The sequence below is a fragment of the Microcebus murinus genome, chromosome 1, assembly GCF_040939455.1.
Source record: "Microcebus murinus isolate Inina chromosome 1, M.murinus_Inina_mat1.0, whole genome shotgun sequence".
Taxonomy (NCBI): domain Eukaryota; kingdom Metazoa; phylum Chordata; class Mammalia; order Primates; family Cheirogaleidae; genus Microcebus; species Microcebus murinus.
This window is the reverse complement of record NC_134104.1, coordinates 122,974,761-122,998,413: the sequence shown is the minus strand read 5'-3', so window position 1 is coordinate 122,998,413 and position 23,653 is coordinate 122,974,761. Positions and strand designations below refer to the sequence as shown.

At 35.2% G+C, this 23,653-nt stretch overlaps 2 protein-coding genes across 3 annotated transcripts in view; one reads left to right on the top strand and one right to left on the bottom strand.

The window, feature by feature from the left end:
- The window catches only part of ACAD11 (acyl-CoA dehydrogenase family member 11), an 80,238-nt gene that overhangs the window by 25,802 nt on the left and 30,783 nt on the right, over positions 1 to 23,653 (bottom strand). The window contains exons 10-13 of the mRNA XM_012766869.3: positions 20,904 to 20,981; positions 20,091 to 20,229; positions 14,638 to 14,745; positions 13,621 to 13,719 (exon numbers count right to left, since the gene is read on the bottom strand). Of these exons, the coding sequence (XP_012622323.2) occupies positions 13,621 to 13,719; positions 14,638 to 14,745; positions 20,091 to 20,229; positions 20,904 to 20,981 (424 nt within the window). The remainder of the gene's footprint in view (positions 1 to 13,620; positions 13,720 to 14,637; positions 14,746 to 20,090; positions 20,230 to 20,903; positions 20,982 to 23,653) is intronic.
- ACKR4 (atypical chemokine receptor 4) lies at positions 6,654 to 13,429 on the top strand. 2 transcript variants are annotated; one of them, XM_076005352.1, is made up of 3 exons: positions 6,654 to 6,786; positions 8,042 to 8,166; positions 11,115 to 13,429. In XM_076005352.1, the coding sequence occupies exon 3, from the start codon at positions 11,120 to 11,122 to the stop codon at positions 12,170 to 12,172; it is 1,053 nt and encodes a 350-aa protein (XP_075861467.1). In that variant the 5' UTR covers positions 6,654 to 6,786; positions 8,042 to 8,166; positions 11,115 to 11,119; the 3' UTR covers positions 12,173 to 13,429. The 2 variants fall into 2 exon arrangements, with proteins under 2 accessions (XP_075861467.1, XP_012622327.1); XM_012766873.2 differs by having other exon boundaries at positions 11,112 to 13,429.

Here is a 23,653-nt window from a genome sequence, read left to right as displayed (position 1 = left end):
CACCTCAATTATTCTGTACTATGAATAACAAACGTAAAATAAAATATAGTTACAATTAAAATACAATTGTTAAAACCATTGCTTATAATTTGAGTTCCTTCAAATTTAATGGAATTTACTTTTTAGTTAGTTCTAAAATGGCCATTCTCATTTAGACTAATAAGAAAAGATCCCCCATTTACATATTTCAAAGTTAACTTTTGAAAATCTCAAATGTCATATTCTTCATAGTGAGTCTACTTAACTATCCTTATTTTACTGAAATATGTCTGAATTTCAAAACTGTGTACCATTATTTATATTTGCAAGAGTATGTCCTTCTGATTTTTTTTTTCTTTTTTTCAGACAGGGTCTTGCTCTGTCATCCAGGCTGGAGTGCAGTGGTATGATCATAGCTCACTATAGCCTTGAACTCCTGGCTCAAGCAATCATCCTGCCTCAGCCTCCAGAGTAGTTATGAACATAGGTGTGTGCCACCACACCTGGCTAATTTTTAAAAAAACAAAAACCTTTTTGTAGAGATGGTGTCTCGTTATGTTGCCCATGCTGGTCTTGAACTCCTGGCCTCAAGCGAGCCTGCCACTAGGATTACAGGTGCGAGCTAGCACACCCAGCTGTCCTTCTGATTTTTATAGGTGCTAATAGGTAAAATATGCTATGGTCTGAGGGTTTGTGCCCCTTACCCCCAACTGAATGTATAAGCTGAAATCCTAACCCGCAAGCTGATGGTGTTTGGAGGTGGAGCTTTTAGCAGGTAATTAGGTCTCAAAGGAGGTAATTTAGGTGATTAAAATAGGATTAGTGTACTTATAAAAAAGGCTTGAGGGAGCTTGGTCGCCCTTTCTACAATATGAAGATACAATAAGAAGGTGCCATCTATGAAACAACAAGCAGGCCCTTCCCAGACAATGACTTTAATGGGGTGCCTTGATCTTGGACTTCTCAGCCTCTGTAACAACAACAAACAAATTTCTGTTGTTTATGACTACCCAATTTATGGTATTGTGTCATAGCAGCCTGAATGGACCAAGCCAAAAAATGAATTTCACTAATCTGAGTACCAATCCAAAGAACACTAGGATGATTCAATGGCAGATGATGATACTTATACATTTCATTGTGGATCTTAGCTAGAATTCCTTATCTGAAAATGCTCAGTTGGGAGAATTTTTTACCCTTGATTGGTCCTGGCTGTGCAATGATATACAATCATGCTTTGACTCTTAGCTAGAAATTATAGAGGAAGAATCTTCTACAGAGTGGCTCACTTTTAATTTTTCAACTGCATAATTTGCTACTTGGGGCTGTCTTTGAAGTTTTAGTTGTAGGAAGCCTTGGCCAGTGCCTAGAGGCCTACAGGCTAGGCTGAAGGGTTAGGGAGACTTGCCCCAAATAATGCATTGTCTCCTTGGTGGGCATAATTCTGAAAATCAGATTACGACATAATGGCATGGTTTGGGCTTCATTTTCATTAGAAATTTTTTCTTTCTCTACTTTTCATCCTAGCAATCAAGAACATTTTTGGCAAATCTTTTAAGGTTTCATGATTTTAGATAACCAGAAGCTGAATCCTTCAAATGTAAAATCTTCTCTCCAATTCCTTTCAACCATGGTCCAAAGCCTTCTCTTTCCAATATACAGAATATATAATTTTTTCTCTGATATTTCCCAATATATTTCTTGCCTTGTTCTTTCCATCGTAAAACAACTATTGTCACAGCCTTATATAAAGTACCCAATAGATTTCAGATATCAGGTAAACTTTGAAGAAACTCAAGAAACAGGCAAATAATTCTTTGACTCTGCCTTTCTCAATCTAATATGGAGAACAATTCAGATTCTAAAAAAAGAAAACAAAACAACTTCTAACTTGGCTCTCTTTTTGTGATCATTAAGTAGAGGAAGTAAGGGTGAATACATAGTTTGTAGAATTCGAAATATTTGATTTAACCTTGATGTTTCAGAAAAATGAGAAAAACCCTTCACAAATATATCATCTCCTCTTAGCTACAAGCAACATTTGGCAGGTGCAGCAGTTGAAACACCCTTCTTTTAAAGACAGTTTTTCTTCTTTTATATCATTTTAGTTAATGAACAGGATACCAATGTCATAAATGAAATATATTAGAGGAAATACAAATAGACCAGAGAATATTAAACATATCAGCTGTGTCACAGGCCTTCATGAATGAAAACAGATGGTATAGATAAAATAATTTTGTTTTTAATCCAGACTCTGTGGTATTTCAAGACTGTTCAAGTGCCAGGACCATGTCAGACTGAAAATTATATCTCCCTAATGTTTGCTGATGATTTTTAATTTCTTAAGCTCCTACAACCACATGATTATCAAACAAAATCATTTTCTAACAAAAGGAAAGATGATAGGTAGAGAAAAACACAACTATTTGGTATGGATGTGATCTATAACAATTAAGAAAGTGATGTAAACAGTTATATGATATGAAGCAAAGTTAGCTATCCACAAAATCTCAAGGCTTTTTTTTTTAACCAACATTGACTTTCTGAGGTGGGATGTTTAAACCTCATTTAGTTTTAGCTTTTACTAACAATTCAAATTGGAATTTAAAACACCATTATGAGATAAATACCATTTTATAATAAAATTTCCACTTGTTAAAAAAAAAGGTTTATCATATAATCTGACAGTTAAAGAAAAAAACCAATTCCATGTGTTCTCATAGAGCATGGGTTATTTTTAATGGGGGAAATATCCTTTGAAATTCACTGAATCCACCTCTGGCTTTATATCTACATAACACATACTTTTAAAATGTTATATGCTGCTATTATTGCTATTGTTACAGATTATGGTTGAATCAAAATAAATTCCAAATAGATCAGAGTTGAAAATTAAAAAAAAAATTTAAGTAATCAAGTCCTAAAATACTAGAAGAAAAATAATCTAATGCTTATCAAATCTCTGGGTGGGAGAGAATTTTAAATGTTAAAAATGAAGCTGGGTGTGGTAGCTTATGCTTGTAATTTCAGCTCTTTGGGAGGCTGAAGCAAGATCACTTGAGGCCAGGAATTCAAGACCAGTCTAGGCAACATAGCGAGACCTTGTCTCTACAAAAAATAAAAAAATTAGCCAGGTGTGGTGGCACACACCTGTAGTCCCAGCTAATCAGGAAGCTGAGGCAAGAGGATTGCTTGAGCCCTCAAGGCTCGAGGCTGCAGAGTGTGATGATCACACCACCATGATCAAGCATTCCAGCTTGGGTGACAGAGTGAGACCCTGTCTCTAAAGAAAAATAAATAAATAGGTAAAAATGACAAATGAAATAAAAATAAAAAGATAAATGGTTTGTCTACATAAAACTCTTAAACATTAAAAGACAAAATTAAAGAGCAAAAAATAAATAATTTGGGGAAAATATTTCAACATTTATGACAAAATGTATACAACAGTTACATCCCTAGAACACAAAGAATACCTGAAAGTCAGTGTAAAGATGGGGAAAGAACACAATGGCAAAAAGAGAAAATAAGAATAATGAAAGATTTTTAAGACATGTTTAACTTTACTGCTAATCAAATAAATGCAGAGTAGAGCAATAATGAAATGCTATTTTACCTATTAACTGGCAAAGATAATATATACAACAGCAGTTTATTATCCAGTATTTCACACGGCGCAGGCAAGATCAGGGCAAAGGGTACTGAATCTGTTACAAGTCATTTAGAAAGCAAAGTGGCAGTAAAACAGCACATTCTATTGGCAAGGTTTTAGGGAAATAGGGGTTTCTTGGAGGGAGAAGAATTGTACTTTCTGTGGAGTACAATTTGGCAGTATCCATCAAAATTACAGATTTACTTAGTCTTTGACCCATTAATCCAATTTCTGGTATTTGTCTTACAGATACAGCTAGCTGTTCCTTATGAAATGACAGATGCACAAGATTATTCACTGCAGTAGTATTATTTGTATTTGCAAAAAATTGGTCATAAATCAATGTCCACCAATAGAAGACTGTTGAAATGTGGGATGTCTACATAACAGAACTTTTCTAGAAAGAATAAGGAAGCTTTCTATGCACTGATAAGAAAGAACTCCAGGGTACTATTCAGTGTGAATAGTAAGAATGCTATCTCTTGTGTAAGGAAAAACAGAAATAGTTATATAGGATTAGGCACATTCCTCGACATTCTTCAGTGAGATTAGATTAAGTCTAGTTTCCTACAGTATCTACAAAGATGCTTTCCACAACATAATTTGTAATAACAAAAGAGTGGAAACAATCTAAAAGTCCTATGATAGGAGAATAGTAAAGCAAATGACTACAACCCATAAACAAAACAATTATTTAGCTACTGAAAATGTCATTTAGAGTGATTTTGGAATAATTTAAGCATTATGCTTAAGCAAAAATGTAAAGTAAAAAAACTCATATTCGATATGAATTCAATATATAGTATGGACGCTAAAGAGAAATCAAATCATAAGATTATCTAAATTATCTCAATACATAGCTCAATATTTATATTTTCAGTGAATAATATAGTACATAGTTTAGTCAGCTTGCTTTACAAACATGTATCACTGAGTGAAAAGAAACTACAAGAAGAGGGATGAGAAATAAGTGTGAGGAAGGAGATTCCTCAGGAACAAGGAATAATGCTATATCAGGGCAGGGTAAAGTAGGAGGCCATTTATGGTGAGCAGCAAATTGGAATCATAAAAATTCAGTTCTTAAGGATTTGAGATGTGGAAGAGAGGTACAGAAAAAAAAAAAAACACCAAAAAAAAAAACAAAAAAAAAAACCAGTAAAGAAACATCAAGTAAGGCCGGTGTGGCTCACACCTGTAATCCTAGTACTCTGGGAGGCTGAGGCAGGCGGATTGCTCAAGATCAGGAGTTCAAAACCAGCCTGAGCAAGAGTGAGACCCCGTCTCTACTAAAAATAGAAGGAAATTAATTGGTCAACTAAAAATATACAGACAAAATTAGCTGGGCATGGTGGCACATGCCTGTAGTCCCAGCCACTAGGGAGGCTGAGGCAGAAGGATTGCTTGAGCCCAGGAATTTGAGGTTGCTGTGAGCTAGGCTGATGCCATAGCACTCTAGCCCAGGCAACAGAGTGAGACTCTGTCTCAAAAAAAAAAAAAAAAAAAAAAAAGAGAAACATCAAGTAAGTACTTTGAAAAGTTGCCTAAGGTGAGTCAATGCCTCTTCCTATCCTCAAAGCTACATGATGGCCTTTCATATTTTTGTCAAATCCCCCTTGTTACCACCATCTGCTCTGGTTCTGTCAGGAGAAGAAGAAAATAGATGAAAAGGACAGTCAGCGAGCTAGTTTCACCATGATTCATACACAGCATTCATACACAACATGCATACACATGCTACCAGAAGCAGCAGCTCCAGTCTGAGATCCTTTATGCCCTAAAGGCTGGGTATGTGCTTGAGCTATCAAAAATGATATACAAATTCAAAAGATGTAAAGACTATAGCATTATAACTTATTTAAGAAAACAATCCTATTTACAAGAAAGCAGGTGGTGGTTGGGGTGGGGTAAATGAAAGGGATAGATACTTTAAAATCCATAAAACAGTATAAAGATTCTATAATACATGACATCATGAAATAACAAAGATGTATAAGGGATAACAAAATGGAAATATTAATAGATAAGACTGAAGAACTGAATTCAAAATTCCAGCTACATTGCTAAATTTATCTGTGGAGGATAAGTTACTTAAAAATTGATTAATTGGTTCATATATTTATTATTCATTAAGCTTGGTACCATGAGTAAGACACCAAACTAAATGTTGAGGATACAGCAGCATACAACATAGCTATAAAAGACAGGAACATTTTAATAAGTACTAAAAATAGAGTGAGATGGTACTATAGGAGTAAACAGTAGATATATCTGATCTAATCTAGAAGGGTTATAGAAGGCTTCCTGGAGCAATTAATGTTAAGGTCAGACCTGAATCTGAACTGTCAGTAGGAGCTAGGGACCTAAAGTAGAGTGGAAGGAGTATTCTAGACAAAAGTAATAGTATTTGCCAAGGCCCACATGTCAGTATTGAGTATCATATAGATAGATCAAAGGGATTATGTAATTGATAATTATGGAGGCTGCAGTTATAGATAAGTCATTCAAGAACTATAACATAACTATAATAGGGCAGGTAAAATGGTATAACAATCAAAAGGAACAGTAGGATTTTTTATTTTTATTCAAAATATTTATTGAGTACCTATTATGTGCCAAGCACTATTCTAAGCATTTGAGATAATGAACAAAGCAAACAAAAATCCCTGTTCTGGTGAAGCCTATATTCTAATACAGGGTGAAAGACAACAGATAGCAAACATAATATAAATGATATGGTGTCTTAGAGCATGTTAAGTACTATAGGTAAGGTGGATTGGAATCCAGGTGGATGAGGGGTATTTTAAATAGAGTAGTCAAGGATTGCTTCAGAGAACAGGTGGCGATTAGGCAGAGATTCGAAATAGATGAGGAGTGAACCTTCGAAATATTAAGAGAAAGCACTTTCCTGGCAGACAGATGAGCCAGCACAAAATTCCTGATCAGGATATGTCTGGTATGCTCTAAAACAGCAAGCAGATGGGTGTGGCAGAACCACCAGGCACAGAGGCATGTAGCATGAAATGAGGTCTGAGAGGCAATGAGGGATGGAGGCAGACCTTGTGGGATATTGCAGGCTACTATGAGAATTCAGTGAAGAGTTGTTCTTTCACTTCCTCCTGCCCTAATATATAGAAGATCAAGAAGAAACAGAGGTAAGAGAAGAGGAAAGACTAGATGGCCGAGCCAGGGCAGGGATAACATTAATAGCAGTATTTTTCTGCTGGCAGCAAAAGATGACAGGAATGAGCAACTATGGTAAGGAGAAGAGATGCCTCTTTTAGAAGAACTGTAATAGAGCCTGCTCAGGAGCTTTAATTATGCTCATCTTGTAGTAACTTTGTGTTCAGTGACTATACCTTGGTAGCTTGAAATTGCCTATGATGGGAATATTTATAACACAGAAAACAGTAAATGCCACAAATCCAGGAACTTCTTTCTTGGTGAGATAGTTTAGCTGCATGCTGATGATGCTTTCTCAAAGAGTGGTGGATAAATAGGAGGAGAGGTTGGCTGTACCCTCAGATATATAGTGAGGGAACATAAAGTTCCTTCACATATATAGTGAAGGAACATGGAGTCCCTAATGAGCCTCTTTTTTTTTTTTTTTTTTTTTTTTTTTTGTGAATCCACAAGAAGATTAGACCAACTTCTTGGAGAAAAACTGGTATGGGTCTAAAATAACTTCTGCAGGTAGAGACTGAGCCTACCCTTGCATGAGAAAATAAATAAAGCAACTGCCATGCAAATGTGAGGAGAGTCAAGTTCAAATAGACCATGAGGGCCAAATTTGCATAAATTTCTCTTCTTTGTTTAACTTTCATTTGTTTGGAAGCATGGGAAAAATAAACAGCCTTCCCAGACCAAAGGATTTTGAAGGTTTGTATTCTGGGTCTTTGGAGAAAGAGATTACAAGCAAGCAAGAGAGTTTAAAGCCATGGGGAAAGGCACACTCTAGGACAAGGATAGAGAAAGAATATCCAGCAATAGTTTATTTAAGTAAAATATTAAATGATGTGTCATAAAAATATTAAATTCCACCATAAATGCCTAATGATTACTCATAATTTAGTCTCAAAAAGATAATTTTCTGGGCTAAAATCAAGTTTGTTTTCTTTCCTAGATGAAAGAACTTTAGGAAATATTTCTCTAAATGCTATCCACAAGTGCTTGTTGGCTGGCTGGATGTTCTTGGGTGGATTCTCCTTTTGGTTTAGCAGTCAGTTGCTCAGCTGCAGGAATTTGTTTGCTCTCTTTGGCTAAGCAGAAACTCTGAAAGATCTGTAGTTTTTGAAACAAGATGGAAGTCTTTCAAATTTGTAACCTAGGACATTTAAGAAGTTGGATTTAACTTCACAGGATGGTTTTACATAAAGTAAACGATCAAGTTCTCACAAGGTTAAATTTCAGGAAACCCTTTTTGGATGCAAGATAAAGGCGGGGTGTAAAGTGAAAACAAAAGCACTCCGAGTAAGAGAGGGCATTTGATTTTACTTTCTGCACTCAACACTGCTCCTCTCTGCTGACTGAAACAGGTTGGTTCGTTCTTTCTTTTTCATTGTGACTTGGATATGACTTTTCTTTAAAGCCCAAAGACTTTGTATATTTACCTATATAGAAGGAGTCTTGATGCGTAAAAATTTAAATGCTTACATGTGCAGAAAATAGCTATTTGAAAATAGTTGTACACTTTAATCTTAAAATGAAAATCTGAATATAGCAAGAAGAAAATATGATTTTAAATACCATTAGTTGTCTGTAAAACTTTGTTAATGAGAGAACAGGTTTTGCTTTACCTTTTTTTCTGCTTTCTCTTACAAATTACTAGTTTTTTATTGTAATAATAAAGATATTTAAATGTTTCTGTATATTTACCAGAAGGATCATTTCTGTGAATAATTTCCTTTCCTACTTTTATTTACTCACATTTTTAGTTAGATTAATTCTCACATAAAAATACCCTTCCTTAATATAATATCCGGCCATATTATTCCTTATTATCAGATTTAAGACTTCTGTGATGAAAGAGAACAAAGTTCAGATTATGTTAACAATTAATACATAAGAAAATGAAGAACAGAGTAGTCGTCAAGATTGGAACTTTTAAAATAACTTTAATGTTAAAAATGGTCACTTTAAATAGTTAGCACCTGGGTTTTACATAATAAAAGCAGTTCTATGTGGTATCTTTCTCAGAGCCTTCTTTGCTTTACCTATTCAAAAGAGTTAGCAAGTATAAGAATGTTCTTTTGAAAATGTACCATAAATTGGCACAGTTTTAAAAATAATATTCTTATTGTTGATTCTGTAAGAATATTTGAGACTCTTCAAAGGACAAAAATAAGCAAAGGAAGATAGAAAGGCTAAAGAAAAACAAAATGCAGCACTACAATAAAAACATTGAAAGTCATTATTATATACATTTTAAAACTTGTGAATTCTGTGCAAGCTTATCTTAATACTATAGGTTGTTAATAGTCAACATAGTAGTATAATAACTTAATGTTGAGGCAGAGGATTCCTGGCATATTATCTATCCATTCTAGAGTAATAGCTTTATACCTTGTGACAAAACCTTTAGTTTGAGAAATATTTACTGGGCAGCCAGTCTGTGCCAGGCATGTTAAGAAGGTTTTAATTACAAACACAAATCAAATAGGTCATATTTTTGAGAACTCAGAGCCCAGATGGACAAGGTAGTCTGGGAAACATATCTTTTCCAGAGGATGGGGTCAGTTCTCTGAGAGGTATGGAGAGATTGTATTACATGAGGAAAGTATTCTGGGGACATGACACCAAGTTAATTGAGTAGGAAGTGGCCCTTCAAGGGAAGGGCAGAAAGTGATATGACAGATAAAGGAACAGAATGAACAATGATATAGACAGGTGCTGGAGCATGGTGTGCGCCAATCAACTGCTGGCCAATCGGCTCTATCACTGCCTGCAGTGTGGGACATGGAATAGGGAGAAGTGACAGGAGCCACAGTGGCACCATATTATGGAGTCTTGGGGATCATGCTAATAAGAGGAGAAGGCATATTGAAGGAGATGGATTATGTATTTCAGTTGAAGCAACATGATTTTGCATTTCAAGTGAAGCAATGTATCTTTCATGTGTTCCTCAGGTGAGGAGCTGAGCAGGGGAATGACAGCTTGGTAATTTAGAGATAGAATATTCTGGTGGAAAAATGTTTTTGACAAGGGGGTGGTAAGAAATAATAATAGTAGGATACCAGTTAGGAAGATACTGTAGTAGGCAAGTGAGAAACATGATGGTTGGATTGTGCAGATGTGTGGAAGAGTGCAGATTCAAAGAAGGAGATAGATTCAAGACCTATTTGAAAGGTAGAATCAGAATTTAGGGACTTACTGGAAATTAGGAATGAAGGTAAGAGAGAAGTCAACAATTAGGGCAGGCTTACAGCCTATGCGACTAGGGGATAATGGTGCTACCAAAATAATAGTATAAATAAATAAGTAGTGACAAGTTTTAGAGGGAAGTTGACTAGAGGAGATTTTGTTTTATAAAAGCCAACTAGTGAAATTCAAAACAGATGCTGAGATTATTTATTTATTTAAATTAAATATATAAATAACATAAAAATAAAATGAATTTATTTAAAGTAAATAAAATAATTTATTTAAATATTTATCTAATTTATTGTAGATATACTCTATAAGACTCACAAAATTATGCATGTAAAAAGATTATAATATTTTTTATTCTTTTTAGTTGAAATCTAAGTTTTCATATTTTAAAAACAATTTTTACATAAAAGTCTTCACTTTTATTTAGGATTTAGTGATTATGAAAATTTTCCAGGGTATTTTATTTATCACCCAAGCTCCTGCACACAGAATTGTAAAAACAAAGGATGAGTAACCAATCTTGGAGTTATATTCCAATGTGGCTCCAATGAAAGCATTTTATTTTTTTTTTATTTATTTATTTTTTTTCAATGAAAGCATTTTAAAGAGTGGCACTGCCACTACTTACTTATTTATACAGTTATTTGGCAGCCCCATTTTCTCCTAGTGATCTAGTCTGTAAGCCTGTCCCATTCTTGACTTCTCTCTTACCTTCACTCCTAATTTCCAGTAAATCCCCAAGTTCTGATTCTACCTTCCAAATAGGTCTTGAATTTATCTCCTCCACTCATTCATTCATTTATTTAGAGAGTTGCAACAGCAGAAAGAGGCATTTTTATTGCAAGGTGCCATGCAAGGAGAATGAAAAGCTAGCGCTTAAAACTCCAACTCCTTCATGGCTTATGAACTGTATCTCCTTTTAACCTGCAATCTTCCACACAGCTGCACAATCCAACCATCATGTTTCTCACCTGGTAGCTTCAGACTCACATATGTTACAGCAACAATCTATTCTCTAGGGGAAGAACAAAACACATGCTGGATAAAAACTGTTTTCTTTTAAGCAATTTAAACATGAGTATACTGTTTTGTTTTGTTTTTGCCAACCAAGCAGGAGCCATGGCTTTGGAAGACAACCAGTCAACAGATTACTATTATGAGGAAAATGAACTGAATGGCACTCATGACTACAGTCAGTATGAAATGATATGTATAAAAGAAGAAGTCAGAAGATTTGCAAAAGTTTTTCTCCCTGTCTTCCTCACAATAGCTTTCATCATTGGACTTGCAGGCAATTCCATAGTAGTGGCAATTTATGCCTATTACAAGAAGCTGAGAACCAAAACAGACGTGTACATCCTGAATTTGGCTGTGGCAGATTTACTCCTTCTATTCACTCTGCCTTTTTGGGCAGTTAATGCAGTTCATGGGTGGGTTTTAGGGAAAATGATGTGTAAAGTCACTTCAGCCTTGTACACAGTAAACTTTGTCTCTGGAATGCAGTTTCTGGCCTGTATTAGCATCGACCGATATTTGGCAGTAACCAAAGCCCCCAGCCAATCAGGAGTGGGAAAACCGTGTTGGATCATCTGTTTCTGTGTCTGGATGGCTACCATCTTGCTGAGTATACCCCAGCTGGTTTTTTATACAGTAAATGACAATGCTAGGTGCATTCCCATCTTTCCCCACCACCTAGGAACATCAATGAAAGCATTTATTCAAATGCTAGAAATCTGTGTCGGATTTATAGTACCCTTCCTTATCATGGGCGTGTGCTACTTTATCACAGCAAGGACACTCATCAAGATGCCGAATATTAAAAAGTCTCGACCCCTCAAAGTCCTGCTCACAGTGGTTATAGTCTTCATTGTCACTCAACTGCCTTATAACATTGTCAAGTTCTGCCGAGCCATAGACATCATCTACTCCCTGATCACTGACTGTGACATGAGCAAACGCATGGACGTGGCCATTCAAATCACAGAAAGCATCGCGCTCTTTCACAGCTGCCTCAATCCCATCCTTTATGTTTTTATGGGAGCCTCTTTTAAAAACTATATTATGAAAGTGGCCAAGAAATATGGGGCGTGGAGAAGACAGAGACAAAATGTGGAGGAGATTCCTTTTGATTCTGAGGGTCCTACAGAGCCAACCAGTACATTTAGCATTTAAATGTAAAACTGCTCTGCCTTTTGCTTGGATACACATGAATGATCCTTCTTCCTCAGATAAAACATCTGCGTTATTCTGAAACTCAAATCTCAAACACTGTGCTTGCAACTTATAACAAAGAGGGGGTTGGGAGAGGAGGAGGATAGAAGCCAACGAGAAGAGGAAATGAAATACTAACTGTACAAAACAAGAAAATTAATATTAACAATACAGGAAAATAGTAATAGGCGCAAGTCAATAAAACACTATTTTATAAAGAGGAAGATCTTTGTGTTGATGGGATGGTTTTGTATCTGGATTGCAGTAGTGGTTACACAAATCTACACATGTGATAAAATGACACAGAACTGTATACACATATTGTACCAATTTCAATTTCCTGGTTTTGATATTATACTATAATTATGTAAGATGGAACCATGGGGGGAAAATGGATAAGAGGTACCTGGGATCACTCTGTACTATTTATGCAACTCCCTGTGAATATATAATTTCAAAATAAAAGAAGTTTTCAAGAAGGAAAAAACTCCCACTATACTACAAGTTAGGCCATCTAAAACAGCTTAATAAGGAGGCTCATGTAAAGAGGCATGTATAATTATTTTTCATTATCTAAATTTGAATACTAGAACAATTTCCTTGTATAATTTTGGTACTTGGATAACTATGCAGCAATACTCGTTTTTTACTGTTTTTAAAATTTTAAGTAATTTTATAAAATCCCAGAAAGAAAAATAACCAAAATAATACATAATAAGCTTTTCTGACCCTTTCGATACATTCCTGGTAATTTCTTAAACATATAATTTGTTTCTATGATGTCACTTTCTTTAGTAATAACTGGTTATCCTGAAAAATGTTAGATTGATCATGTATACTCTCAAAGCAATCTTCAGATTATCATATTTATCTAGCTTCAAATTTGTATAACTTCCCAAAGAACTCATCTATTTATGTAAGTCTATGATCGAGGGTTGACTAAAAGATGTATTATCTGATATATAAAATGTCATATTTTTCATTTAAACTCTTATATTTTTAAGTAATGAAAATATGTACCATGATAAATTATTTTAATAACATGTACAGCTTATCTTTATAAAACAACTGCATGTAAATTATAACTCATGTAATATGACCCTATTAAAATTAAGTTTTAATAGAAATTACATTGGTCAAAAGTAGTTTTCACTAATGAATTTTATCTTTCAAACTGTAAAAAAAAAGATATGTTTTCTGTTTTAAAATAAACATTGCCTCATTAAGACATGTTATTTTAATATTTCTTTTCCATTTAACTATTTCTAAATTTGAAAATGCTTAAAAAAGGAAGAATTTAAAGAATTATGATCATTGACTAATAACTAAGTATAACAGCATTATTCTAAAACAGTATCTGGCACACAGGCTCAATCTGTTAAGTGAAAAAATTCATGCTGGACACTCACCACTGCTCCACCATTTCTTGCCATTAATTACATAACTATCGCCATCTCGTTGGATGCTGCATTCAATATTTGTGGCATCACTTGAAGCTACATCAGGTTCTATAAATAAACAAATGTGAATTTACAGGCAGGCAGATATCATCAGTTTACAAAAAGGCTTAGATAAGGGAGTGGAAATTTTTTAAGGATACCAGGCATCTTTGTCTTTTTCATCTTCCTACCCTTCCCCATGCCACCTTGGTTGTCCTACTGAACACACTAGGCATTCAATATATGTGCATTAGAAGAATTAATGAAGTATATTAAACACTGGGGATCAGTATTGTGAATTGTGTTTTAGGCTTCCTTACCAATATGTGACTTGGGATATAATTTACTCGGTCCTTTCTTTCCCTAACCATCAAAAGTAGATAAAAATATCATTTTCTACTTCTCACAATGGAAATCTGTACTAAATATTTGCAAGCCACATTTCCACCACCATATAGTTTAGTATTTTTGACAATTTCTTTTTTTTTTTTTAAAGCCAGTCAAATTTAGCAGTGAGGAATTATACACCTATCTTAAACAATTTCTAACTGCATCTTGCAAATCCCACCAGGAATGCGTTCACCAATTTATATACTTTGCATTTTTCAAAGGCTGCTCAACACTTAAGGTCTCCAGAAAGTTTTCCAGAGGACACCCTGAAACAACTGCTTTACTGCATGACATTTCAAAACTGGCTAGCTCTCCATCATAGTAATCTGTACTTGTTATTAAGTACAGCTGTACTCTACTGCTAATGCCAAAGCATGATACCAGAAACATCATCTTGTATTCTACCAAAGAAAGGAAAAATGTATTCTGCAAATTTACAAATGCCAAAATTTAAAATCAGGCTCAAACCAAACATTCACATTTTTAGCCACAGGCAAATTTGACTGGAACAGAGCCACGACCCACGTTTCCTGACCTCATCCATGGTAACTCCAGGCTGACTGACTACACAAGGGGAGAAAGGTAATTTGCCTTTACCTGTCATACAGAAGCAGGAGGTAATGTTCCCCTGAAGAAGAGGCTGAAGCCACTGCTGCTTCTGTTCTTCGCTTCCATAGAGGTGCAGCACCTCCATGTTCCCTGTGTCTATACAGAACAAAAAGCATTTTTTTTTTTGCATTTGAAAATTTACCATTATGAAATCCAGAATTTTATGTAGATGACACAGACATACATCTTTCAAAAGCAAATATTTTCAACAAAAATATTTGGAAACATATAGTAAAGATAATTTACAAGGATGGCATGTCATAAATATTAATAGTTACAAGTACATGGCATTTGGTACACATCCAATTTTGTTCTGAATCACAGACTCTTGTCCAGTTCATCCCAACGAAGCATTGCTCTAATGAGGTGTAACTCAATTAGGACTGAAGAAAACAATTTACTGGCCTAAACTTTGTCTGCTAAATTGCAAAAATGTCCTTCTAGGACAATTAACATTGCTTATCCTACTGAGACTCCAGCCCTTAAGTCTATTTTCTGTTCCTCAAACATACTCTGTGCTTTCTAATTTTCACATGTTTGCCTGGGACAGGCTGTCCCTCTAATGAAATTCTACCTGTCATTCCTAAGTTAATTCCTCTTTATGAGCCACCTCCTGTGCAAAGAATCTCTGGTTACCCAGGCAGAAACATCTCCCTCCTCTGAACTCACATAGCAATTATTGTCTTTTTATCTTTAACATGCTCTTTTGTGCACCCCATACCAGACAGAAAAGTACTAGATAGTCTCTCAAGGATGTTAAAGACAGAATCTCTGCCTTGGATAGAAAACTGCAATAGATAACTTAAAAGACCCTCTCCAACCCTGGGAGGGTTCTGTTTAGTTCTGTAGTATCATCCTCAGCTAAAAAGAATGCTTAACGTCTGCCATGGAGCAAAATGCCCTAGAAGTCTTCCTCTGATTTTCATTCCTGTCAAATTTCTAAAAATACTGTCTAAAACCATTCCCTTGAGTACTGATTACACAGGAGATTTTCAGGAAAAAATTCTCAATATCACATTTTACAATGACTTTAAGGATAGTTACTGAAATGCTTATGAAAACTGAGTTAAGTCTACGTTAAATCTCTCAAGATATATCTGTACTCTCCTTAGACACTCCTAACAGAGCCAATGTTATATCAAGAGGCATAAAATTCCTTGTAGATTAACACAAATTTAACATTCTTTTTGAATGAGGAAAAAAGAAAGTGCTGTTATAATTAATGAAGCTCATTGTTTTTTTATTATTTTACATTCAGTGTTACTTGTTATATTAATACTTTGAACAAATTAAAAAATTTAAAAATGAAATTAATTAAAAGATTAAAAAATTTCCAAAAATTATCTGTTTCTTCTGAGAAGCTCACGAACTTATCATTTATGGATTGGCAGAAAAAAACCTAGATAAATTACATCAACAACATTTTTTTTTCCCGTTAAAAAAAAAATCAGTCCACACTCCTGTAATCCCAGCACTTTAGGAGGCTGAGGCAGGATAATCGCATGAGCCCAGGAGTTTAAGACTGCAGCGAGCTATGATGGTGTCACCGTACTCGAGCCTGGGTGACAGAGCAAGACCCTGTCTCTAACAAAAAGAGAAGAGAAGAGAAGAGAAGAGAAGAGAAGAGAAGAGAAGAGAAGAGAAGAGAAGAGAAGAGAAGAGAAGAGAAGAGAAGAGAAGAGAAGAGAAGAGAAGAGAAGAGAAGAGAAGATCAGTCTAGAGAAGAGAAGAGAAGAGAAGAGAAGAGAAGAGAAGAGAAGAGAAGAGAAGAGAAGAGAAGAGAAGAGAAGAGAAGAGAAGAGAAGAGAAGATCAGTCTAGAGGTCCAAAATTTTACAGTAATAGCTTCAGGATTAAAATTGCCATTTTCAACATTCTAGTATACAATATTATATGACTTTTTGAGGGAGGTGGAGGGAAGAAGACTGCATATGTTTCCCAAAAGCTTTTATAACTATTTGGGAAATCATTTGGGTAACTTAAGTAGAAATTCGTCTTTTGTATTTAAGAAAATCCCAAAGTATTTAATCAGTATCAATTACACTTCCTTCTTTATCTACTTTGGAAATGCTCTAAAACACAATGCCCAAGGCCTTCATGAAGATATCTTTACCACAAAGAGAAAACGCCTAGTTTTCTATTTAGTTTTACACATCCTGTTTGTTCAGGAGAGTTGCTGATTATTCCTTAGTCAAAGAAAGTGTATTTCGTAAAAAAAAAAAAAAAAAAAAAAAAAAATTCAGAAACAGTGGGCTGCATAAAAAGAAAAAAAAAAAAAAAAGAAAGTGTATTTCTCTGTTAAATTTTAAAATTTCAGCAATTTGGTTATAGCATTGTTAAGACACAGTACAACTGATACACTAATGAAATTTTAATACTAGAAAAAAACCCATGACCATTTCGTAAAACGTGAGTTCACAGGTCAAATGAAAAGACTGTGGCAGAGCTGCTCCTGCAAAAGTAGTCTTTGGTAGAATTATTTTTAATATTACAACCAATTAGTGTATCATGAAATCAATTTTATGGACTATAGCTAGCATTCTATAAAGAAATGAAATAGAACAAAATAGAATATATTATTAATAGAATAGACTCTGAAAAATATCTGAATGCACTGCATATAGTAGGGGAAACTATCGTTTTGTGATACTTTTGTTTCAGTAACATACATCGATCTATCCACTTATCAATCCATCTATCCATTCATCCTGAACATACATATACAACTACATATGCTATATACTGGGTCACAATATAAAATACACTTCTTACTATGAGTAGAATCAAAAACATTTTAAACTAAAAGACTACCAGTTCAGTTCCCTTTCCACAAAAATCATGCTACCTATGTAGAATGAAGTAATAGCCTCACACAATTGAGAAGAAATCTTTAGAAATTCTGTGGATAGATTTCTTTACTTTTACAATAGCTTTGTTATTGGATTATAATGTAGCACAGCAGTAATTTGATAAATCAATGTTTGGATGAGGGAAAACTATGTCAGTGACAAGTTCAACTATCATCAGAAGTCTATTAACTATCTTAATAGTGCCAAAGAAATGACAGAGTCAAAATCCAGCGTGGAACCACTTTGCTAAATCCAGACTGCATTTTCTCTCAGAAGTCCAATGTAATCCCATATACCTCTTTTTGGCAGCTTAACCCTAAATTAACTCTTTCTGGGAAAGTTTCAGCATCAAGGCCATACAATAAGCACAAAAGGCAATACTGAGGCCTATCTTGTGCAGGGACACTATAGGGTATCATGCCATAAGCATCCTGCTACAAATCAAGTGCAAGTCCTTGATTGGTAGCATCATAATAACCATAATAGGCCGGGCGCGGTGGCTCACGCCTGTAATCCTAGCACTCTGGGAGGCCGAGGCGGGCGAATTGCTCGAGGTCAGGAGTTCGAAACCAGCCTGAGCAAGAGCGAGACCCCGTCTCTACTATAAATAGAAAGAAATTAATTGGCCCACTAATATATATAGAAAAAAATCAGCCGGGCATGGTGGCGCATGCCTGTAGTCCCAGCTACTTGGAAGGCTGAGGCAGGAGGATCGCTTGAGCCCAGGAGTTTGAGGTTGCTGTGAGCTAGGCTGACGCCACGGCACTCACTTTAGCCTGGGCAACAAAGCGAGACTCTCTCTCAAAAAAAAAAAAAAAAAAAAAAAAAACAAAGAATAACCATAATAATCTGAAAAAAAGAAAAGAAAGACAGACATTCCCAGGGTCTACCCTAGATACGCTATATCAGAATCTCTAGGGATGGAGTCTGGGAACATATATTTTTCAAAAGTTCCTTAAGTGGTTCTTCCACAAATCCAGGTTTGGAAACACCTCCTATAGACTACATTCCACGTTTACCCATTCCATTTTATTTTAAGAAAAGTTGGCCTCCTTCTTTAATCTTTCCAATTTTTCACATTAGAGTCCTTGAAGGCATCCTGGACTCCTCCATTAACACCTCATATGCAATCAGGAAATCCTCGTAGCTCTGTCTTCCAAGTGTATTTAGAATCCTGCCACTTAATCACTTGCTCCACTGCTACTACCATAGTCTATTTTTAATTTTTTAAAAATGTTCAACACCCCCTTCCAAATGATCCTACCCCAGTTTAAACCACCATTATCTCTCATATCTTGTTACTACTCTACTAAAAATGCCCAAAGGCTCCTCATTTCACTGAAGATATAACCCCTTACCTGTCTGATAAGGCCCATTATACATGGCCCTTTCCTCTCCTATCTCTTCTCCTACTTGTATTTTCCTAGCCACACTGGCCTCCTCAGCTATTCCTGGAACACGCTAATCACATTCTTGCCTTAGTATCTTTGCATTTTCTGCTCCTTCTGCTACAAAAACCCTTACCCCAGATATCAGCATGGCTAACTCAATCACTCATCTTCTTCAAGTCTATCAAATGTCATTTTCTCAATGAGGCCTACCCCTGACCATTCAATTTGAAATTGTAATTCGTATTTCTTGTCTCTTAGTATTGCAAAGCTCTCCTACCTTGCTCTGTTTTTTTTTTTCAAAGCACTTTTCATATTCAAACTTACTATATACTTACTTATTATACTTATTGTTTATTTTCATCTCCCTATATTATAATTAGATTCTTAAAGGCAGGCCTCTTTGTGTATTTTATTCACTGAGATATCATTGCAAGAACCTAGAACAGTGCTTGGCATAGAGTAGGTAATCTTTAAATGGTGAATGAATGGAGAGACAGTGAGGCTGCTCAAAAGATTTAGAACTCTGTCCATTCCAACTTGCCATAGAAATATCCAATCCCCAGTTAGGAAACCAGAATCCTTACATTACATTACCAACCCCTTTCATGGCTACTTCTATTCACCAATATACTTTTTTCTTTCTTTTTTTTTTTTTTTTTTTTTTGAGACAGAGTCTCACTCTGTTGCCCAGGCTAGAGTGACGTGGTGTCAGCCTAGCTCACAGCAACCTCAAACTCCTGGGGCTCAAGCGATCCTCCTTCCTCAGCTTCCTGAGTAGCTGGGACTACAGGCATGCACCACCATGCCCGGCTAATTTTTTTCTATATATATTTTTAGTTTGCCAATTAATTTCTTTCTGTTTTTTTAGTAGAGACGGGATCTCGCTCTTGCTCAGGTTGGTTTTGAACTCCTGACCTTGAGGAATCCTCCCACCTCAGCCTCCCAGAGTACTAGGATTAACAGGCCTGAGTCACTGCGCCCAGCCTATTCACCAATATTCTTAATGTAATGATGTTTAACAAAACAATAGTTCAATGAGAATTTCAAATCTACTTTTTATGTTTAAATCAAAGTAGCTGAAAAGTAAAATTATAGCCATATTTATAAATTAATGATTGTAAAAACGTTTCTTGTCATATAGAGAAATTTTAAACACTGCTCAAAATATTGGAGAAAATTCTGTTCTCAATTAATGTAGTAACCTGGTGCTTGGCAGTTAAAGACATCTGGAGCAAAAAAGCATCTTCCTGTTTCCTCAGCAATCAAGGCATAGTCCACCTGGCTGATACCGCTTACAGCTGGCAAAAACAAGTTCCAGAGGCCCTCTGCTTTGGCCATTTCCTGTCAAGATGATGAACATGCCAGAGTGATCATAATTTACCATGACCTAAAGTAGCTTATTTTAAAAAATATTGGCATTTATGATATTTTGAAATTCAAAAACACTTATAAAGTTATTTATTTCACTGTATCCTACAGTGTACAAAACTTAAGTGGTTACTAACTTATTACAAATCAAATTTCTTAGCTGTTGAAGAAAAGCCTTTTCCTCCAAGCTTCCTTGGATTTGGCTTAAAAATTAAATTTCTTACTTGAGAATTTCTTATCAAATCAGAATCCCACACAACTGAGTATAATTCTGCCAAATATACTATTCCATGCATTTCAATTTCTTACACGCACTGCTGTTAAGATTTGAAAACATGAAATTTGGATTAACCCTTCCCTGACTTCAGTCTCAATCCAGTCATGGCTAGTAATAAGTAGTTTTGATCATATTTTTTTCTCTGAATAGCTATAAGAGTCTGTCTTCATCACATATGATATATAGAACACCATGTAGCCTAATTTGTATATTTTAGATTCTATTTTTTAACTTTCTTATCAAAAAGATATTACTGATATAATTATCCTCCCTATATATAACAATAACAACAACAAAACTAAGACCTAAGGTCTCAAAAAACACTTGCATATAAATTTTCCAATGTTAAAGATTTTCTTATTTTTCTTACCTTGAGTTTATCTATCACTAAAGGTTTTCTCCACTTGTCCCCTGAATTTTCATTATGAACATAGAACTCAATTACCTCCTTAAAGTAAGAAAAGAAATTTTTGTCAGCTAAAGTTAATACAAAGTAAACAGTGTCATAAACTGCTAATATACAAAGTAAACATTTTTAGGTGAAGAAGCTTTTTCAGCTGTGATTAAATCAGTAATGTATCTTTTTAAAATCAGACACAGAAGCAAAACTTCTAAAGGCTTACTGATAGCAAAATTATGCTGCCTCAGCATTAACTGGTAGAATTCCAAAATGTATTTTTTTTGTTTGTACTTTATTTATTTTCTTTTTTTAAATTTCATATTATGGGGGTACAAACATTTTGGTTACATATATTGCTTTGCATCACCCAAGCCAGAGCTATAAGTGTGTCCATCCCTCAGACAGTGCACTCCACACGTATTAGTTATGAATTTACCCATCTCCTCCATCCCCTCCCACCTGCTTGGCACCCGATGAATATTACTTCAATGTTAGCACTTCAGTGTTGATCAGTTAGTACCAATTTGATGGCAAGTACACATGGTGCTTGTTTTTCCATTCTTGCGATACTTCATTTAGTAGAATGGTCTCCAGTTCCATCCAGATTGTTACAAAAGGTAGTAATTCATTTTTTATGGCTGAGTAGAACTCCATGGTATACATTTACCACATTTATTAATCCACTCATGTACTGATGGGCACTTTGGTTGTTTCTACAACCAAATCTTTGGGGTTTTCTAGATATACTATCCTATCATCAGCAAAGAGTAAAAGTTTGACCTCTTCTGCCCCCATTTGAATACCCTTGATTTCCCACTCTTGTCTGACTGTTCTGGCAAAGAATTCCAACGATATGTTGAATAGAAGTGGAGATAGTGGGCAACTTTGTCTGGTTCCAGTTCTAAGCAGGAATGCTTTCAAGTTTTCCCCTTTCAGTATGATGTGGGCTGTGAGTTTATTGTATATGGCTTTCATAATTTTGAGGTATGACCCATCTATGCCTATTTTGTTAAGAGTTTTTATCATAAAAGTGTGCTGAATTTTGTCAAATGTTTTTTCTGCATCTATTGAGAGGATCATATGGTCTTTGTTCTTGCTTTTATTTATATGATGAATTACAATATTTATAGATTTATAGACTTCCAAAATTTAATACCAAGATTTTAGCATTCCATTTCAAGCCATATGGTACATTAGATGGTCACAGAAACCCCTCAACTAAAAATACTAGGTAAAATATTAAAAATAATTTAAAAATATATTTATTAATGCATAACTGTTCTGGGAGGAAAATAAGCAAATTCCTCAGAGGCCAGGAATAAAAAAAAGTCTGGCTTTTCAGTTGTGAGCAAACACTAGAGCCATGTTTGTCCAGAGGATGTAAGCTAATCTATGTTGGCCTAGACCCTAGGTTTTAACAGGCCACAGTGGTAGGCATCAGGAGATATAGTCAAGTGCCCCAAATACAACAAGTGGAAGGATCAGAGCTCACCTCTTCCCTCCATCAAAGCCAGGATGTTTAATGGGTAAAACCTAAGGGGAAAAAAATGGGGGTGAACCATGGGAATATAGGCCTATATATAGGTCTTATTTCTGGGTGGAATAGAAAAAGAAACATTTCTAACCTGAAGCCTGCCTTCACCCAAATTTGGGACTGAATTCACAGATTTGTGGGGCCCTAAAAGCTCAAGCCAAAGTTAAGTTTACAGTGTTCCTGGCAATAATGCCTGCAAGTACCTGGCAGAAACAAAAGCAAATTCTCTGTGGAGGAAAGAGCTTTAAAAAAAGCCTTAAATAACCCCCAGTAATAACACTCCATTCCAAAGAACATAAGTTCAGAATGAAAAATTACTTATCACTCAAGGAAACAAGCTACCATTAATAAGAATTAGCAAAAACAATAATTCAACAAAACAATATCATACTTCCCAAAGACTATAATGGTCAGACACAGAATATAAAGTATTTGTGGTCAATAGATTTCAAGAATAAAGGAAGAAGTTAAAAGTATGACAAAGAACTACCAAAAATGACCAGGCAAATTTGAAAAAGAGTTGAACACAACTTGAAATGAAAACCATAGTAATGAAACTTAAAAATTCTTTGGCAGTGGGTCTCAATTTTTGGTGGCTAAGGGAACCACTTGTAGAACTAGGTAAAAATGCAGGGGCCTACGCTGTATCCTACTTCAATGAATCTGGGCTTATGTGTTCTTTACTTGTTCTCTACGCAATTCTAACACACTCTAAAACTTTGGAACCACTGAAGTGGATGATTGAAAAGTAGATTAGATATAGTTAAAAAAATTGTTAAATTGGAAGATAGATCTGAAGAAATTAATTAAGATGAATCACAGAATTCAAGAGAAGAGAAATATGAGTGGTTAAGGGATATGATGAATTCTGAGAGAAGTTATAAGTCTAACTGGAGCCCTAGAAGAAAGAATGAGGAGAGAAGCAATGTTTGAAAAAAATTATTATAAGGAGTTTTCAAATTGATATAAGACATCAATCTTCATGTTCAGAAAGCACAATGAAGCCAAAGCACAGTAAAACTGAAGAACAAAGAGAAAGAAAATCTCTTAAAAGGAGAAAGAAGAGGGGCAAAAAGAAAGATTACTGATAATTAAGCAACAATTAAGATTGGTAGCTGACTTCCCATAGCAACAAATGAAGCCAGAAATCACTGGAGTAAGATCTTCAATTGATGATAGAAAGTAA

Coding starts and splice junctions, on each gene's coding strand:
- ACKR4 (XM_076005352.1), top strand. CDS start 11,120: ATGGCTTTGGAAGACAACCAGTCAACAGATTACTATTATGAGGAAAAT.